Raw genomic sequence first — 17,183 nt, 5'->3', positions numbered from 1 at the left:
GCGTTTGAGTTATAATTTATGTAGGAAATCAAGTCACTTGGAGTACTTGTCAGTAAATCCTTAAATTATTATCCGAATGCTCTATAACATTATCTGGGGAATTTTTGAGAAGTATTAAAGAGAACTCTAAGATTGAATACAAGAAAAAAACCTCTTTCTAAGAATTCCCAGATAATATTTCCGCAGGAATCACCATAGGATTTTCATACGTAATACTTGGAGTTATTTCTGGAATAATCCGTAAACAAATGCTTTGCAATCCCTGGAGCAATTTTTTAGGCATCCTTGTCTAAGGTAATGTTTGGGAGGCTACTAGTGGAATAGCTGATCGAATCTTTGAAAACTTCCAAGAGTAATTCCTGTAGGAATGCTCAGATAATTTTAGCAGGTTGTGGTGGAATTCATTAATTTAAGGAAGGATTCCATATAGGATTTCCAGAGAAAATGTCAGAAAATGGGATTTTTGGAGACATCCTTGAATGAATTTATGAATCCCAAGAGAGTTTCATGAGTGGCTAACTCGCCAAGGACGAGAAGCCACGTTGAAAAAGAAATATAATAATAATAATCCTTAAAAAGATATCGGGAGCAATTTTTAAAAGAATATCAATTCTCGCTGAATTTCTCAAGTGGTATACAGACTGCACAGGCATTACCCTGATCTAAGACCACTTTTTCCATCCGGCCCCTAGCCGCCTTAAGACTCAAGAATCCATCATTCCATCATCAGCAATTTAAAAAAATAAAAACCAGTTTTTTCGTTCAAATCAAAAGATATCCTCAATAGAATCTATCACAGCATTACAGATAGCAAGTGCAATGCAATGATAGATTTTCATATACATTTTATATTGAGAAAAAAAACTTGTTTTGAAAATTTGTAAAACGATGATAGTTTTTTTCCTCTTAAACAATGTTACAGGGGACCATCCTCTGCAGCTGACTCTTGATCAACATGCCATAGGCACTGCAGTTCTAGCATGATGCAGCCCACAGAACTTCAGTTTGTTTGACCAACATTGGCCACCAACAATTTAGGAATGTTCCTGTAAAGGGGGAGAGACTCCTGAGTATCCTTCAATTTCTTCAAGTATTTCTTCAAAAAATCCTTCTTTAATTTTGCTAGGAATCACTCACAACTTTAAATTTTTACAAGATTTTATCAAGAAGTCCTTTGAGAATTTCAAATTTCCTTGAAATCCAGGGATATATCTGCAAATCCTTTCCGAATTTCTTCAACGATATTTCTACAAGGAATTTCGCCGGAGATACTTTCAGAGATTCTTCCAAGAATTTCTACAGGGAATTCTATATGAATTCCTGTCGATAGTGTTCGTTAAGTCCAATCAGGGATTCCCAAAAATATTCTAGAATATTTTTCAGAAATTTCTCCAGCAACTACTTCAAAGATTAAACCAGCACTTTTGTCTAGAGATTCATTAATAAATTCAGGTGTTCTTGCAGAAACTTCATCATGGAAACAGGACATTTTTCAGAAATTCTCCCTAGCGGTATTTATTAAGGAATTTCTCCGGATATTTCATCGCAAATTCCTTTATTATTTCCTTTAAAAAAATCTCCAGGGATTTAAACTTATTCCTTCAATAGTTTATTCGGGAATTCTTCCAAGGATAATTCCAATGAATCATCCAGGAATTTCTACGGTATGTATGTAGGAAATCATCCAAGGATTTGACATGGAGTTCCTCTAGAGATTCCATAAGCAATTCCGCTAGGAGTTTCTCCAAGCTAATCTTTCAAGAATTCTTCTAAAAGTTCCTCTAGGAATTTGTACAAGAATTCAACTAGGAATTTCCGTTAGATTTTTTTTATGTGAATACCTCCAGAAATTCAATCGACAATCGATTGAGAGATTTCTCAAAAAATGTAGTGACTAATTTATATATTTCTTTAATTTTTAAATGAAACTTTCCAAAAATTTTTCCATGTTTTTTTGCAGGAATTCCTCCATAGATTCTTCAAGAATTCCTCTACGCATTATACTAGGAGTTCTACCACCAATTTTCCAGTTTACAATTTCAAAAATGCTTTCAGGAATTCCTTTCAAAAATCCCTAAGGACATTAACGGCAAATGGTAAACATTTCTTTGAAGTATTTCCCAAATTTCCTTCAGGTATACTTCCAAAAATTTCTCAAGCAACTTCCTCAAAAATATTTCCACATGAATTTTTTTCAAAGATTTCTCCAAGCATTTCTCCATGAATTCCACAAAAAAATCACCGGGGATTTCACCAGGAATTCTCCAAAAAGCCCATCTGGAATTCTTCCTGGAATTTTAGCAGCAATTTTTCAGGGATTTTACCATGAAGCCCTTATGAGATTCAACTAGAAATTCATTGAATTTGTATGAAGAACTCCACTAGGAATTCCATGAGGGATTCTACCGGGAACGATTAAAGAGGTCCTACTACTATTTTTGCCGCTGGGAACACTTCCACGGCTATGTATTCCGCAGAGTTAGCCTCACCGGAGTAAACGTCATTCCGACAGATCAATCTGTCAACTAGCTTAGAGGATCTAATGAATAGATTTCAGAGTCACTGTGGATGAGTGCGCAGATTTGCTATTCCGTGAAATATTAACAGAATTATTATAAAAGTTGGATTGTTATTCCTTGAAGTCTTTGAATTAAAACTAAAAGTATTGGTTTGAAACAGTAGGTGTGAAATGTTAAAACTTAAAACTATAAAACAGTTAAAATTACTTTCTATTACAGAACACAAGTAGTTACAAGGCTAAAACTTAAAGCTAGAGAGGTTAAAATCCTACAAGCTACATTAAAAGTACTTAATAATTAATCATGCAACATGCACTAGAGTACTAATTACGTTATCAATCACAGTTGAATTGCGATTATAATTGATTATTAGAGGCAAAGCAGAACAGTTATTCTGTAGTTAAAACACCGATCGTGTAAGTAGCATACACAAGACAAAGTAATCTAAACTAATAAATAAAATTTGCAGTTTAAAGCATCGCCAAACTACACAAAACAGTATTTGTGCTGCTGAAAACCTGGTGACCAGCTCCCCATTTCTGCTCCCTGCCAACAACTATTTTCTCTTACAGAGATCTTACCAGAAATTCCGAATGAGATTACACCAGGAAATTTATCATTTTTGGAACTTGTCCTCTAGGAATTCCTCCAGAGGTTCTGGAAGTGAAAGCTCTCCACCAGGAATAATCCCTCCATCAAGAGTTTTCAAAACAAAAATGTTTTAGATACTCCTCCAGGGATTACTAGAAGTTATTTCAGGAATTACACTGATACTACATTTTTTTACTATTACAATGTCTATGAAATACTTACTCGAAAAAAAAACAAAAGAATAAAAACTCAAATCAGACATTTTGAAGCTTACGACACATTGCGAAATTACGGCAGTACACTTGATACCCAAGTTTTAAATATCGCAGTAAACATTTCACAGCATTCTAGATATAGCATTATAACATCATACATTTTGCCATTCGTGCCATACATTTGGGGCATTAGAAGGATTTCCAGATGAATTCTCTGAGATTATTTTAAGTGGAAAATCTGGAGCAACTTCGGTAAGAGTTCGTAGAATAAATATGAAAAAAAAACTCCGGGAGAAATTCGTAGTGAAATCATTGTTATAATTTCACTACGAATTTCTTGGATAATCCCTGAAAAATTCCAAGGAAACACTTTTTAGAATTCTTGGGTGAAATTGTTGTTGATATCTTCCATTCTTAATCTTAACATTTTCATATTTACACTCAAACTATATTCGTTCATGGCAAACGGACGGACAAGAAACCGTTTCCCTAAGACTTCCATTCTTCCATCATAACCACAAAAGCAAACCTTTCTGCCATGCCTTTCCCCCAATCCATACAATCCCGCATGAACTGGCGTAGATGTAGTTGGACTCCACGGTCTTCAGTGGGCCAGTATTGTTCTGAATTCTGACATGGCAGGCACCGTTGTTGCCTAAAAATAGAAGATCAACCAGCACTTATACACTGAGGGTGTCTGTTAGTCCCAAGCAATCATCTGAGTGAAAGTGCAGCAGATCTGGCAATACTGGAGTAGTATCCACGGGCGGCCAAGCAAGCACAAACTCAAGCTTTTGGGTGAAATTGTTGTTGATGTTTCCGTGAAGGAGTTCTTGGTCGAATCCTTGGAGGAACTTCTGGGTAAATTTCTGCTCGAATCCCAGATACAATTCTTAGAAGAAATTTTAGTCGAAAATCTTGAAATACTTCTGGTGGAATCTTTGTTGGGATTTCTAGTGGAATCCCACGTGAAATCTTTGGAAGAAATCTTGACGCAATCCATGTTAGAATTCCTTGTAAAATTTTTTGGAGAAATTCCAGGTGGTACTATAGGAAATACTAATGGAATCCCTTGGGGAATTACTGGTGAATTTCTTGAAGGGTTATCAGGAAGATTTCTTGGTTAAATCTCTGGAGGATGTCTTGGTAGAATCCGTAGAAAACAAAATGGAGGAATCCCAGGAAGACTTTCTTGTGGAATTCCTAATCAAATCCCTGTAACTGGTTCTGGTGTAATCACTGTTATAAATGTGTGGTGGAATTCCATGTGGAATCCCTGAAAATCTTTTTCCTATTAAATATCTGGATGAACTCTTGGTGGGAACGTTGAAAACTTTCCTGGTGGAAATCATCTGAGTTTTTCTGGTGCAAATTCTAGAAAAAATCCTAGTTGATTAATTCCCTAGAATAGTTTCTATTGAAATTATTGTCAAATATTTTTAAGAATTAGTTTCAAAACCTCAAAATTATCCTGATGGAATCTATGTTAGAGTACCTGACGAAATCCTAGGAGGAAATCATTCCGTCTCTATCTGCTGTCACGTCTAGGACAAGCCCTCGTATCGAGCCGTTTCTTCCGGTCTCGCCGATCACGATTACCAAATCTCCAGTTCGTATCGGCTTTGTATTCTACAGTCACTTTACTCGTTTCGCCAGAACGTACCACCCGCTCCCACAATCCACCCATGTGGGGAGCAGAGGGCGATATAAACAACCACTTTGTAGTTTCACTCATGAAGGTCGTTGTCGCTTCCTCTTCGATGCACCTAATTTGTTCCCGCGAATCTATGACAAAAGGTCGAAAGACAAAAGGTCGAAAGGACAAAAGGTCGAAGACCAAAAATGGAGGGACAAAAGGTCGAAAATATATTTTCAAAGAAGGAAAAATTTCCCACCAAGCAAATAATTTTCGAACTTTTGTCCTTTCGACCTTTTGTCTTTCGACCTTCTGTTCTTTCGACCTTTTGTCTTTTGACCTTTTGTCCATAAACCGTTGACGCACTTCATTGACCACTGTTTCAAAATTGGCAACTTCTGCGGTAATCGTCAAGTATGAGATGAGTAACGTAGTGTTTCCTGGGCAAGATTACGGGAAACTTGACGTCAGAAGGCACCTCTTTCGCCGCGGAAATGCGGCCGTCAACTCGAAGAATATCATCGTCGTCCATCATGTGAGTTAGATTTCACAGCACACTTGACTTCTCTAGCTGAACATGTTTTCTGCTCGACAACTCCTTATTTTTCGAAAGGACGACTACCTCGTCGCGATAGGCTTCCAACTGAACCAGTTTCGAGATCAAAACTTCTGCTGCATGTAATTTATCCTGCTGTAAAGCTGAGTTACGATGTTTTTTTTCCGCTAGTTCCAGTGCATTTCAATCTGCCGATGAACCGAAATACGTAGGCTGTTGTGCTTAAAACCTGAACAGTCCCTTGTGGAGGCCATATTTGCAATCGGTCTTCAACAAGTTAACAATCTCGTAAACATCAACGACAAATTACTAGACTTGCCAGAATAACTTGACCTCATTCCTCCACCTATCCCACTTTTAACCATTGACAATACTTCTTTCCAAATAGCCAGACGTCCACTCTTCTCGTGAAGGGAATTGTGTGGTAAATGTCCTGGTTGTGCTACTTTTCCCCGAATGTCAATTCCCCGAATGTCGATTCCCCGAATGTCGTTTCCCCGAACGCCAGTTTCCCGAATGCCAATTCCCCGAATATCCCGTTTCCCCGAATAGCCCACTTCTCTGAAAAGTTCATAAAAGTGTCATAACTTCATACATTTCAGGGGGGTGAACATACTGGTCATCTGATATGAACCCTTCTTTATTTGATTGGCGGTTCTTACGAGTTTTACCGTTCTCAACATTTTTGGCTAAATATGTATAGTCGAGAATCACTAACTACCTCCTTCTTTTGATTGCTTATCGTTCTTTCTAATTCACCATCCGGTCACTGAAAGCTATTATAGCACGTATTTGAACTGCTACACTTTTCGGGGGAACGGGTCATTCGGGGAAATGGCATTCGGGGAAACGAACCATTCGGGGAACTGGCGTTCGGGGAACCGACATTCGGGGAAAAGTAGCACAATCAAATGTCCTGTAAGGAAATTGACAAGCAATTGTGAGATCACTTGGAGCAAGGACAATTTTGTCCCAATCCACCAAAAGTGGAAACAACGAAGTGCGCGTAGATCTACGATTCACTGGATTTTTCTCCAGTAGATCCAGTACCCATAAACGGTAAGAGCAAGAAAGTGCTTCTTGTTTAAGATGTATGTGTAGTGACGCAACGTCGAAAAGAGCCTCGAGCGCTGCCGTGGGAGCTGTAGATAACGCACCAGACATCGCCATCAAGCACATCCTTTGGAGGTGGCCCAATTTTGATTGGATTGTTGTCACTTCGCCCTTTTGCCACCACACAAGACATCGATATGCCAATATTGGTCGAACAACTGTTAAGTAAATCCATTTGATATACTTGGGTTTTAGGCCACAAGTTTTACCAAGCTTTTTTAGCTCTGTAATCAATGTGAGGTGCCCAAGAAAGCTTAGAATCTAGAACGACTCCGACATACTTTACCTGACCAGTTAAATTAATCTTAGTGCCAAAAAAGACGTAAAAATTCCATTGCGGAACAAGCTTCTCATCTGTTCGTAACAATTTGAATTGAAATTATTTTCGTGCTTTCAATCGAAAATAATTTCCAAAAAATACTTTTCTAAGTTTTTTTTTAATATTTTTTTTGCAGGACCATTGTACAAAGATCCTTGAAACCATCAGTCATCAAATCAACCACCAGCACGTCGAGATGTCCGCCCACCGTTTGCTGAGCATCTTCAAAATGGCCGAAGTGCAGGTTGTTTGGCCGGAAGTGAGCCGAGCCACCATCAGCAGCACAAAAGGGCCACATTTAGTTACTTTCCTGTTGGCGCTCAGCGCTCCATCGGTCATCCCCTTTGTCCGATGGGGGCAACTGTCATTCTTCCGGAGGAGCGTCACGTGACGTTAGGTTTCGTCATTGGTCATCGTCGTCGTCATCGTCATCATAGGCTACTGTAATCTCACGTCCAAACCGCGCCTGTGTGTATGTAAGTAGACGCGCTCTGTTAATTCCTCATCAACAAGAGACAAACATCTGATGACAAATTGATACGCTTCGTTACTTCGGCTTCATCCCAAGATACGCTCTGATCTACAATAATCTACACAGCATCTACTTGACATCGTTATACAATGACCATGTTTTACTATGTAAAAAGAATCCCAAATCATCCCCACAAAGTCATGCTATACTCTACGGAAACATGTTGATCCATTGAACTGTTACACACTATTGCGCCCTCACTAGTCATACAATACATAGGTTTTAGAGAAGAAATGGTTTGCTATAAGATAGAGGAAAATATTGTTCAGAACAAAACAAAGGGAAACAGTTACGTTTTTTACTTGAAATAAGAACCGCAAAGTGTGAGAACTAATGTAAAAAGTTGCGCGTTGGAAGTTTCATTCTTTTCGAAATGTCGTTTTTTGAGTGCTTTAGGGGCGAATGGGCATCGGTGTGAGTGAGTTGACTGTACCGTAGACAATGTGTTCTAGAAAAAAAAAAACTAAATAAAGACAACAAACAAAAGCAAATCAGACAGGTAGCATAGCTCGGTGGCGTTGGTGTGCGGTAAACCTGGTAATCGTAATGTAGCGTAATGAATATTTAATTTGTGTTCGTTGTTAGTTGTGGGTAGTTAGAGAATTTCCCTGCTGGGGAGGTCGCGAAGCGAGATGACGATGACATACGGCTACTGGCAGTGTAGAGTTCGTATATCTCACTTCCAACGGCTTCCTTCGGCTGCTATCGCATACTCATTTGAACAGCTGGGAGAACTAAACTGAAAAAAAAAACAACTCTAAAATTGGATCAGAATAGACTGACTGAGTGTGGTGGTGAGAGGTTTGTTGGAGATTTCCCTAGAGTGAGCGATGGAAACAGGAATTGGTTGTGAACAATGCGAATGGTTGATGCAATGTAATGGGACAGTTTGAAGTTTTGACGGACAAGTGCTTTAATCGGTCTATAGGTAATAATCAGAATTGGTAAACTAACACAATGTTGGTGTAGGAAAGAATGCTTGACATAAGGTAGTCTGATTTGATTGGAAGGGCAAAGAGTTGAGTACCGTTAACACATGGAAAATCCACTTATGTGCTACGTGCACTCCCCATCCCAATTGTGTACGTTTCCATCTCAATCAATTCGAATCTGAATTTTTCATCAGCTGAGAGCTATCCCTCATCTCACAACATCCAACGGCTTCGGAACCTTTTTCGCAAGAAGCAGGGCACAACGCTTGACGAGTCCCGGACCAAACGGGGATCGGAAGCGAAGTGCATTGGTAATGAAATTCAAATAAAACCGGAACCGGCAAACCATACTTGTATTCGGTGCTTTTCTGGCTCAATACAAGCCAGGGCTAGGGGTTTACGAGAGAAGCGACAGAATGTCAAAATTGTGAACAACAGTAAATCTGCGCTTTCGGTGCTTAGACGACATTGAATATGTTAACATCATCACCAGCTCAATGGATTACAAACAAAAATTCATGTTGAGAGGCTAAGAAGCCTATTCTGTTTTGTCGATTTCAGATTAAATATTATTTTGAGTTCAATTCGTAAAAATCCACAACTTTCGTGCCATTCAGTGCAGAGAATATTATATTTAAACAAATTATCTGAACCGGAATATCTACAAGCGTAATCAGTGATATTTTGGAGAATTCGGAACAAGGATCATACCTATACGAGTTTATATAATTACACGCTTCCAGGACTTGAATGCAAAGTTTATTTAAGGTTATTTGGAGTACAGAGACATTCCTGAGCCGAGTGATTAGAGCCCGCGGCTACAAAGCAAAGTCATGCTGAAGGTATTTGGGTGTGATTCCCGGTCGGTCCAGAATTTTTTCGGGTTGGAAATTTCCTTGACTTCAATGGAACAACAATGGAAGTGGTTATTGAACACTAAGCTAAAAAGCAGGCTATGTTCGAGTGAGAACGTAATACCAAGAGAAAGAAGAAGATGGTTACAAGTCATCAGACCAACAAGCGTAACGAGTGACCTTTCAACATCTTGGAAACTAGGATAATATTCATACAGGCTGTGGCAAATTTTGAGTTCAACGACCGTTTGAAGTTATCCAAAACCTTCTTCAAGTACATGTCTTCAGATCTACGAGCGTAATACTAGCGTCTACATTGATATGTGCCCATGAAGATAAATTCCGTCAAGTTTTGCATACCATGTTCGTTGGAACGTATACAAGAATTTTTTGGGTACCGGCCTACAACTCTACAAGTGTAATCGGAGAATTTTAAACGTAGGTGATACCTATATGAGCAAATATAATTATACTCTACCAAAATTTGAGTTCAATGACTGTTCAAAGTTACCGAAAAACTACTTGGAGTACAGGTCTTCAGATTTACAAGCATTATAGCTGGCGTATGAGTATAATACCTATACAGGCTTATAGTTAGGCTCTTCTAAGTTTTGTCAGCGTCAGCAAGCACGCATTGAAACCTTCCTTCAATTTTACCAAAACTTTTTGGGACAATGAGTGTTCCTTTGCCGGAACACGAAGAGTTCCAAGTCCTTCTTCAAAATATGAGGATTGATTTTAAAAAACAACTTAATTTCCTCCCTATTTCTGACCTTCCGACACTTGGGTCCGCAGGCCAGAAAACAGATGCCGTAAACTTCTCAGTCTATAACAAAGTGTTTGGACCTGAGAAGTCGATAAATGCGCCACATCAACAAGTCTCGTCGAGAAATTCGAAGGCCCACTCTCCTCCTGCACAGATCAATCAGAGTCGTAAGGGTTCCCAGACCGGAAACAATAATCCTCGCGGACCAGCACGGGCACCAACCACTTTGGAAGACATGATCGAGTCTCATCAACCCGACATTGCTTCAATTGCGGCAAGTTTGGGCATCGGATGGACCAATGCAGGCTTCCGAGAGGTGTATTATGTGAAAACAGCGGTTTTCGAGGTTATCCGTCAAAAATGTACCAGTATTTTAAACCGGCTTCGGATTATCTTTATCCGGAGACTCCGGCTTCGTACACCATTTCATACCCACGTGCGAACAACACGATTGACATTTATGGGATTGTTGTTACTGCCCTTCCACACTTGGAAAATCACAAGGACATCAACCGTAGAGCTTAAAAGACTGCTTGACGCAGGTATCATCGAACCCAGTAGCTCTGATTGGGACCTTCCTTAGCCGTGTGGTTAGAGTCCGCGGCTACAAAGCAAAGCCATACTGAAGGTGTCTGGGTTCGATTCCCGGTCGATCCATGATCTTTTCGTAATGGAAATTTCCTTGACTTCCCTGGGCATAGAGTATCATCGTACCTGCCACACGATGTACCAAAGCGAAAATGGCAACTTTAGCAAACAAAACCTTCAGTTAATAACTGTGGAAGTGCTCATTGAACACTACGCTGAGTAGCCGGCTCTGTCTCAGTGGAGACGTTAATGCCAAGAAGAAGAAGTACTCTGATTGGTCACTAAATTGTGTACCAGTCGTCAAACCTCATAAGGTTCGGCTCTGTTTGGAAGCACGTAAGATTATCGAAAGAACTGTTCGTGATGCTTACCCCTTGTCGCACTGGACACGGTTTATTGGAGCCTTATGTCTTCGTTTACCTCGACAACATCGTCGTGGTAGCGGATACATTTGAGCACCACGTCCAGCTACTTCAAGAAATTGCGCGCAGATTAAACAGAGCCAATCTTGTGATATATCTGGAGAAGTCTCAGTTTAAGGAGGGTCTTCGTGGAAATCCTGACATGATTCGAGACTTGTGGGCCTTTGTCGGATCTCCTGAAGTCGGGAACGAAAATTATCGGCTGGAATGAAACCGCAGCTGCAGTGGTCCGCATTCTGTCGCATCAAGGAGCAGCTCATCAGTGCACCGATTTTGAACAGACCGGACTTCTCCCGGGAGTTCACTATCCAAACGGATGCTAGCGATGTAGCTGTTGCCGGAGTCCTCACTCAGCAGCATGAGGATGGTGAGAGGTGTAGTAATTTCAACAACTTACACAGCTCATTCACTGCAATAGGGTGATATCCTACTTCTCCCGGAAGCTCAACACCCCGCAGAATAACTACCACGCTGCTGAAAAAGAGGCTCTCCTCTCCATCGAAGCATTCCGGAGCTACATCGAGGGCTACCATTTCTCCTTAGTGACGGATTGGTCCGCACTCATCCACATTCTCAAAATGAAGTGGAAGGTCGGTTCTCGATGTAGTCGGTAGAGCTTGGACTTTCAGCAGTTTGACATGACAGTAGTACACCGGAAAGTAAAGGAGAATATTGTTCCAGATGCCCTGTCGCGTGGCATTGTTTTAGTTCAAGATTCACAACTTCAACATGGTACACTTCTCTGATGGAGTAGGTCAACCACCGGCCTGACGACTATGTCAGGTAAACTGTACACGATTATCACCGTCTGAAATTTACCATATGATTCTCGGTTTGATTTGAAACAAGTACTGCCAACCGACGAAGTTTCCGGAGTGTTTAAACAGGTTCATGATGATAAGTTTCATTCCGGTTTCGACAAGACGCTAGCTCTTGTCCAACAGCGTTTTACTGGCCCAAAATGGCCAAAGTTATTAGGCCCTACATACAGGCCTGTTCAACTTGTAAGGAGTTCAAGCCCTCTTACGTCCAAACTACCCCGGAAATGGGTAAAATGCGCTGTGCTTCCCATGGACTTCATTGGCCACTGCTACGTAGTCGAAAGGGAAATCAGCATATTTTAGTCATTTGTGACTATTTTCCTAAGTGGGTAATGATTCGCCAGTGTAGAAGCTGGATAGTTCAGCCATGTGTGTGATTTGGGAAAATCAGTGGTTCTATATGAATTCCGCCCCTGAAATCATAATCACAGATAACGGCAGCAAGGAACTTATAGATCACTTCAAGATCACACACTGGCTGAACTTCAGCTATCACTCCCAGTCGAATCCCGTGGAGCACGTTAACCGTAGTATTAACGCGGCCATCCGCAGTTACGTCCAAGCGGACCAGCGAATATGAGACACCAAGATCACGGAGGTGGAGCTGATGCTCAACACTAGTGTTCACTCCTCCACGGGATTTACACCGCATTTCATCACCCACGGACAAGAGCTAGCGGAACAGGCATCTGACCATTGTCTTTCTCGACACGGTGAGGAACTGTCTACGGAAGACAGGGAGGAAAGACACTAGCAGATGTTTACTAAAATCCATGAGATTGTTCGCAAGAACCTCGAAAAATCTCACGAGGTTTCCAGGGATCGCTATAATCTGCGGAACCGTACTTTCGCCAAGTCATTCATGGTAGGTCAATTGGTTTACCATGAAGCAGTCAAATTAGGGCGGCCAAAGATGAAATAGTGTTGATCGGCGATTTCAACCTGCCAGGAATTTCTTGTCTGGCGATGGTTTTCTCAATCCCAATGCTGACTGCACTCAACTGAACGCTAGTGCATATCATTTGCTCGATTCCTACAGTACGGCAACTTTGCGGTAGATAAACCGTGTTAATAACAAGAATCACCACAGATAAGATTTCGTACTTTTCTAGCTTAGACTGGATACTGGGATCGCCGTAGAGCGGGACGAGCTCGTGGTTCTTCCTTTGCCGTCACACACCGTTTTCCTGCACGCCGCCGAAGATCGTCCTAAGCACCCGGCGTTCGAAAACCCCAAGAGCTTGCAAATCCTCCTCGAACATAGTCCACGTCTCATGCCCGTAGCGGACTACCGGTCGTATGAACCTTTTGTACATCGTGAATCTTTCTTGGCCGCAGTTTCTTCTGGAGCCCATAGTAGGAACGTTCACCACCTCGAAGGTATACCCGTATATCGTGACACTGCTTCCTAGACGGGTCCTGTCGCGCTCAGTTCCGCCTACCAGCATGTACTGTGGTTTTTGATGCATTCATCACCATTTCAACTCTTGTTGCATCGCGTTTCAGACGGGTGAACAAATCCACCACCGTTTCAAATTTTATCCCAATAATATCCGTGTTGTCCACGAAGCAAACAAATTTTCCGGATCTCGTAAAAATCGTGACTCGACTGTTAAGTCTGGCTTTCCTCATGACACCTTCAAGCGCAATATTGAACAACAGGCACAAAAGTCCGTCACCTTGTCGTATTCCCCGCCGAAACTCGAACGAACTGGAGTGTTCGCCAGAGATTTTCACGCAGATTTGCACTCCGTCCACCGTTGCTCTAATCAATTTTGTGAGTTTCCCGGGAAAGCTGTTCTCGTCCATGATTTTTCATAGCTCTACATGGTCAGTACTCTCGTATGCCACCTTAAAGTCGATGAACAGAAGGTGCGTACCAGGTCCCTGGTACCCACAGCATTTCGGGAGGATTTGCCGCACAGAAAAGATCTGATCCGTTTTCGAGCGGCCGTCGATATAACCTGCTTGGTAACTTCCCACGAACTCGTTTGCTATAGGTGTTAGACGACGCAAGATAATCTGTGATAGCACTTTGTAGGCGGCGTTTAGGATATTGATCGCACGTTAGTTTTCACACTCAAGTTTGTCGCCCCTGTGGTAGCTGTTCCGTTTCCCAGATTCTGACTATCAGCCGATGCAGACAAATGACCATCCTGTCCAGGCCCATCTTGATGAGTTCAGCTCCGACACCATCCTCGCCAGTGGCCTTGTTGTTCTTGAGCTATTGAATGGCATCCTTAACTTCCTCATTGTGGAGCTGGTTGGTTTCCACTGTCCACTGTGCTGACGTAGCCATCGCCTTCGCTGTCCTAACCTTCTGTGCATGTGTTTCTGCGCCATTCAGATGTTCATCGTAGTGCTGCTTCCACCTTTCGATCACCTCGCGTCCGTCCGTCAAGATGCTTCCATCCTTATCCCGGCACATATCAGCTCGCGGCACGAAGCCTTTGCGGGATGTGTTGAGCTTGTGATAGAACTTTCGCGTTTCTTGAGAACGGTACAGCAACTCCATCTCTTGGCATTCCACCTCTTCCAGGCGGCGCTTTTTGTCCCGGAATAGGCGGGTTTGCTGTTTCCGCTTCAGTCTGTATCGTTCCACGTTTTGCCGCGTTCCATGCTGCAGCATCACAGCCCGCGCTGCATTCTTCTCCTCTATAACCTCCTGGCACTCCTCGTCGAACCAAACGTTTCTTGAGCTCCGTTCCACATATCCGACAATGCTTTCGGCAGCGTCGTTAATGGCTGCTTTGACATCGTTGATGACGGATAGTTTTGGGCACAGTTTCATCATCAACAGGTAGTGGTCAGAGTCAATGTTAGCGCCACGATAGGTTCTGACGTCGTCTATGTCGGAGAAGTGCCGACCATCAATCAAAACGTGGTCGATTCGCGATTCTGTCTGCTGAGGTGATCTCCAGGTTTACCTAAACGGAAGACTGTGCTGGAAATAGGTGCTACGAATGGCCATATTTTTGGAGGAGGCCAAATTTATCAGTCGTAGACCTTTCTCGTTTGTCAGGCGGGTGGCGCTGAGCTTTCCAATCGTCGGTTTGAACTCCTCCTCCTGGCCAACCTAAGACGTGATTGGGCAGCGGTCGTACCCGCGTTCGAGCTGCGCGTAAAATGCGTCCTTGTCATCATCAGTGCTTCCGGAGTGTGGGCTATGCACGTTGATTATGCTGAAGTTAAAGAATCGGCCTTTGATTCTTAACTTGCACATTTTCCATCGGCCACTACCCAATCACGCGCCTTTGCATATCACCCATCACTTGCCGCAGCTCTAGTAAATGGTTTTGTTACTTCTAAACGTTCGCATCATTGGTTTTGTCTAACATACCTCCTGCATCATTACGATTCCGAAACCGCGAATCTTCAGTACATCGGAGAGTACACGTGTACTTCCGATTAAATTTAGAGATTGCTGTTGCACGTACCGAGTTCCCAATCACTAGTCCATTTCCGTCGCTGTGGTCTTTGTCGATTGTTCTGTCCGTATTCTTGTGCTCAAGTGTTTTTACGTTTGGCTTTCCGGGCCTGACTCCAACCCCCTAGATTTCCGGAGCACCATTCCCCCTAAATGTTTGGATGACCAAAGTGCACAGTTTAGCTTAGAGTCATTCCCTGGCACTCGGACAATGATCAATCACCCCTGACATGGATAACAGACGCTGTTGGAAGTTGCTCCTACTATCCTTTCCTGTCAGCATACGACTAAAGTTCCGACCGGGGTTGGTTATCCGATTTTCCCTAGGGTTGCTCGTACCCCGGCCAGTACCACAAGGAGGTAGGGATAGGAGTTGCTCGGCAAGAGGCTAAGGACCACACAAAGAGGTCAATTTGATTCCTTCAGGTACGCCAAGTACCAATGGCCGCCATTACGTCATGCCCAGCATTTATCAACCAAGAAAGTTTGGATATTTGTGTAGATCACAAGGTCTTAACTCAGAAAAAGAATGCTAAACTTGGTATACCATAATTGTATGAGCCCACATGAGTGTAAACCTTGTTGATTTATCTTCAAGAGATAACTGGTAACATTTGTTGACCTGAAGACCTAGGCTCAACGGAGTTCTCGGATAACCCTTGAAATCCGTTGAACTCCAAATTATATAAAGTACGTTTGTTTGAGTCTGCTTGTGTGTGAACCTTATTCATAAACCTTCGAAAGATCTCCGGTTACAAAGATATACATATTATTATAAAGATATACACTCTCAGGAGTTTTTGGATAACCGTAAACAATCGTTGATTCCGAAATTTAATGGGACATATTTATAAATCTGAAAGCTTTAACTAAAACGACTTTAATGATCAGCAGAAAATGTTGAACATGGTTTACTATGATTGTATTCGCCCACATAAGTTCAAAGCTAGTTGATTTATCGTCAAGAAATAACTGTCTACGTTTGTTGATTTGAAAACCTTAATTCAACGGAGTTCTTGAATAACCCTAGAAAGTTGTTGGACCCCAAACTTTATGGAATCTGTTGTTTGAGTCAGCTTGGGTATGAATCTTCTTCAAAAATCTTCGAAAAATCTCTCGTTATGAGTGTAGGCTTTAGGGCTCGAAGAAGTTTTTGGATAACAAATCGACGCGTACAAATTTACTTCCCATCAGAACTTACATGTTGTGTCCACAGCAGTTTCATTTATTTAGCGATAACCCAATGGCAACAGAAACATGAAAATTCCTGAAAGGAAATACAGCATCGACAAGTAGCGGAGCATCAAGTCAGAATTCAGCGCCAGTTAGGACACAGACAAACAGACGTAATATTGGCAAGATTTCTCTCGGCCATCCTTTCGAACACTCTATGTTCAGCATAACCCTTATAGACTACTGTTAGGGTGGTCCGAAAACTGAACTTTTTTTTGTCCGTTCCTCAGAATTTTGGGGAGGTAACTTAAGATTTTTACTAGTTGTTTTCTAGGCGTTACGTCCGTTTTTCTGTGGCTAGGCTGTGCAAAGAGAGAAGGTCACATGAACTCGGTAATTGCCGCCAAGGGATTTTTATTCGTTCGTTTTCCAGCTGGATCTGTTTGAATGGTGTTTCCCTATAGCCGGAAGGCTGCTGTCGTTCCCTTTTTTTCGCTGTTATTTTTTTTTACCACTCTTGCAGTGCAAATGGGCGGCATGGAGAAAGAATAGGATGTTTGTGTATATTTGAAGCAACAAAAAATGGAAAGCTCTTTGATCCGGTGGATGCGGTAATTTTGTTAGAATCAACTTTGCCGGAGGTTGACTGTTCAAATGTTATTGGAATAAAATCGAATGTTTGATTGCTGCAGCATTTTCCTGATTTGAAATACGTAATC

At 41.8% G+C, this 17,183-nt stretch overlaps 1 protein-coding gene across 3 annotated transcripts in view; it reads left to right on the top strand.

Annotated features, from left to right (window-relative positions):
• The window catches only part of LOC5567775, a 709,794-nt gene extending 700,972 nt beyond the window's left edge, over window positions 1-8,822 (top strand). For all 3 annotated transcript variants that reach the window (XM_021856664.1, XM_021856662.1, XM_021856655.1), the window contains one exon: window positions 7,086-8,822. In XM_021856664.1, the coding sequence (XP_021712356.1) occupies window positions 7,086-7,340 (255 nt within the window). In that variant the 3' untranslated portion in view covers window positions 7,341-8,822. The remainder of the gene's footprint in view (window positions 1-7,085) is intronic.
• Window positions 8,823-17,183: the final 8,361 nt, after the last annotated feature.

This window comes from Aedes aegypti, chromosome 1 (genome assembly GCF_002204515.2).
Source record: "Aedes aegypti strain LVP_AGWG chromosome 1, AaegL5.0 Primary Assembly, whole genome shotgun sequence".
Taxonomy (NCBI): Eukaryota; Metazoa; Arthropoda; class Insecta; order Diptera; family Culicidae; genus Aedes; species Aedes aegypti.
This window is presented reverse-complemented; position numbering and strand designations above follow the sequence as displayed.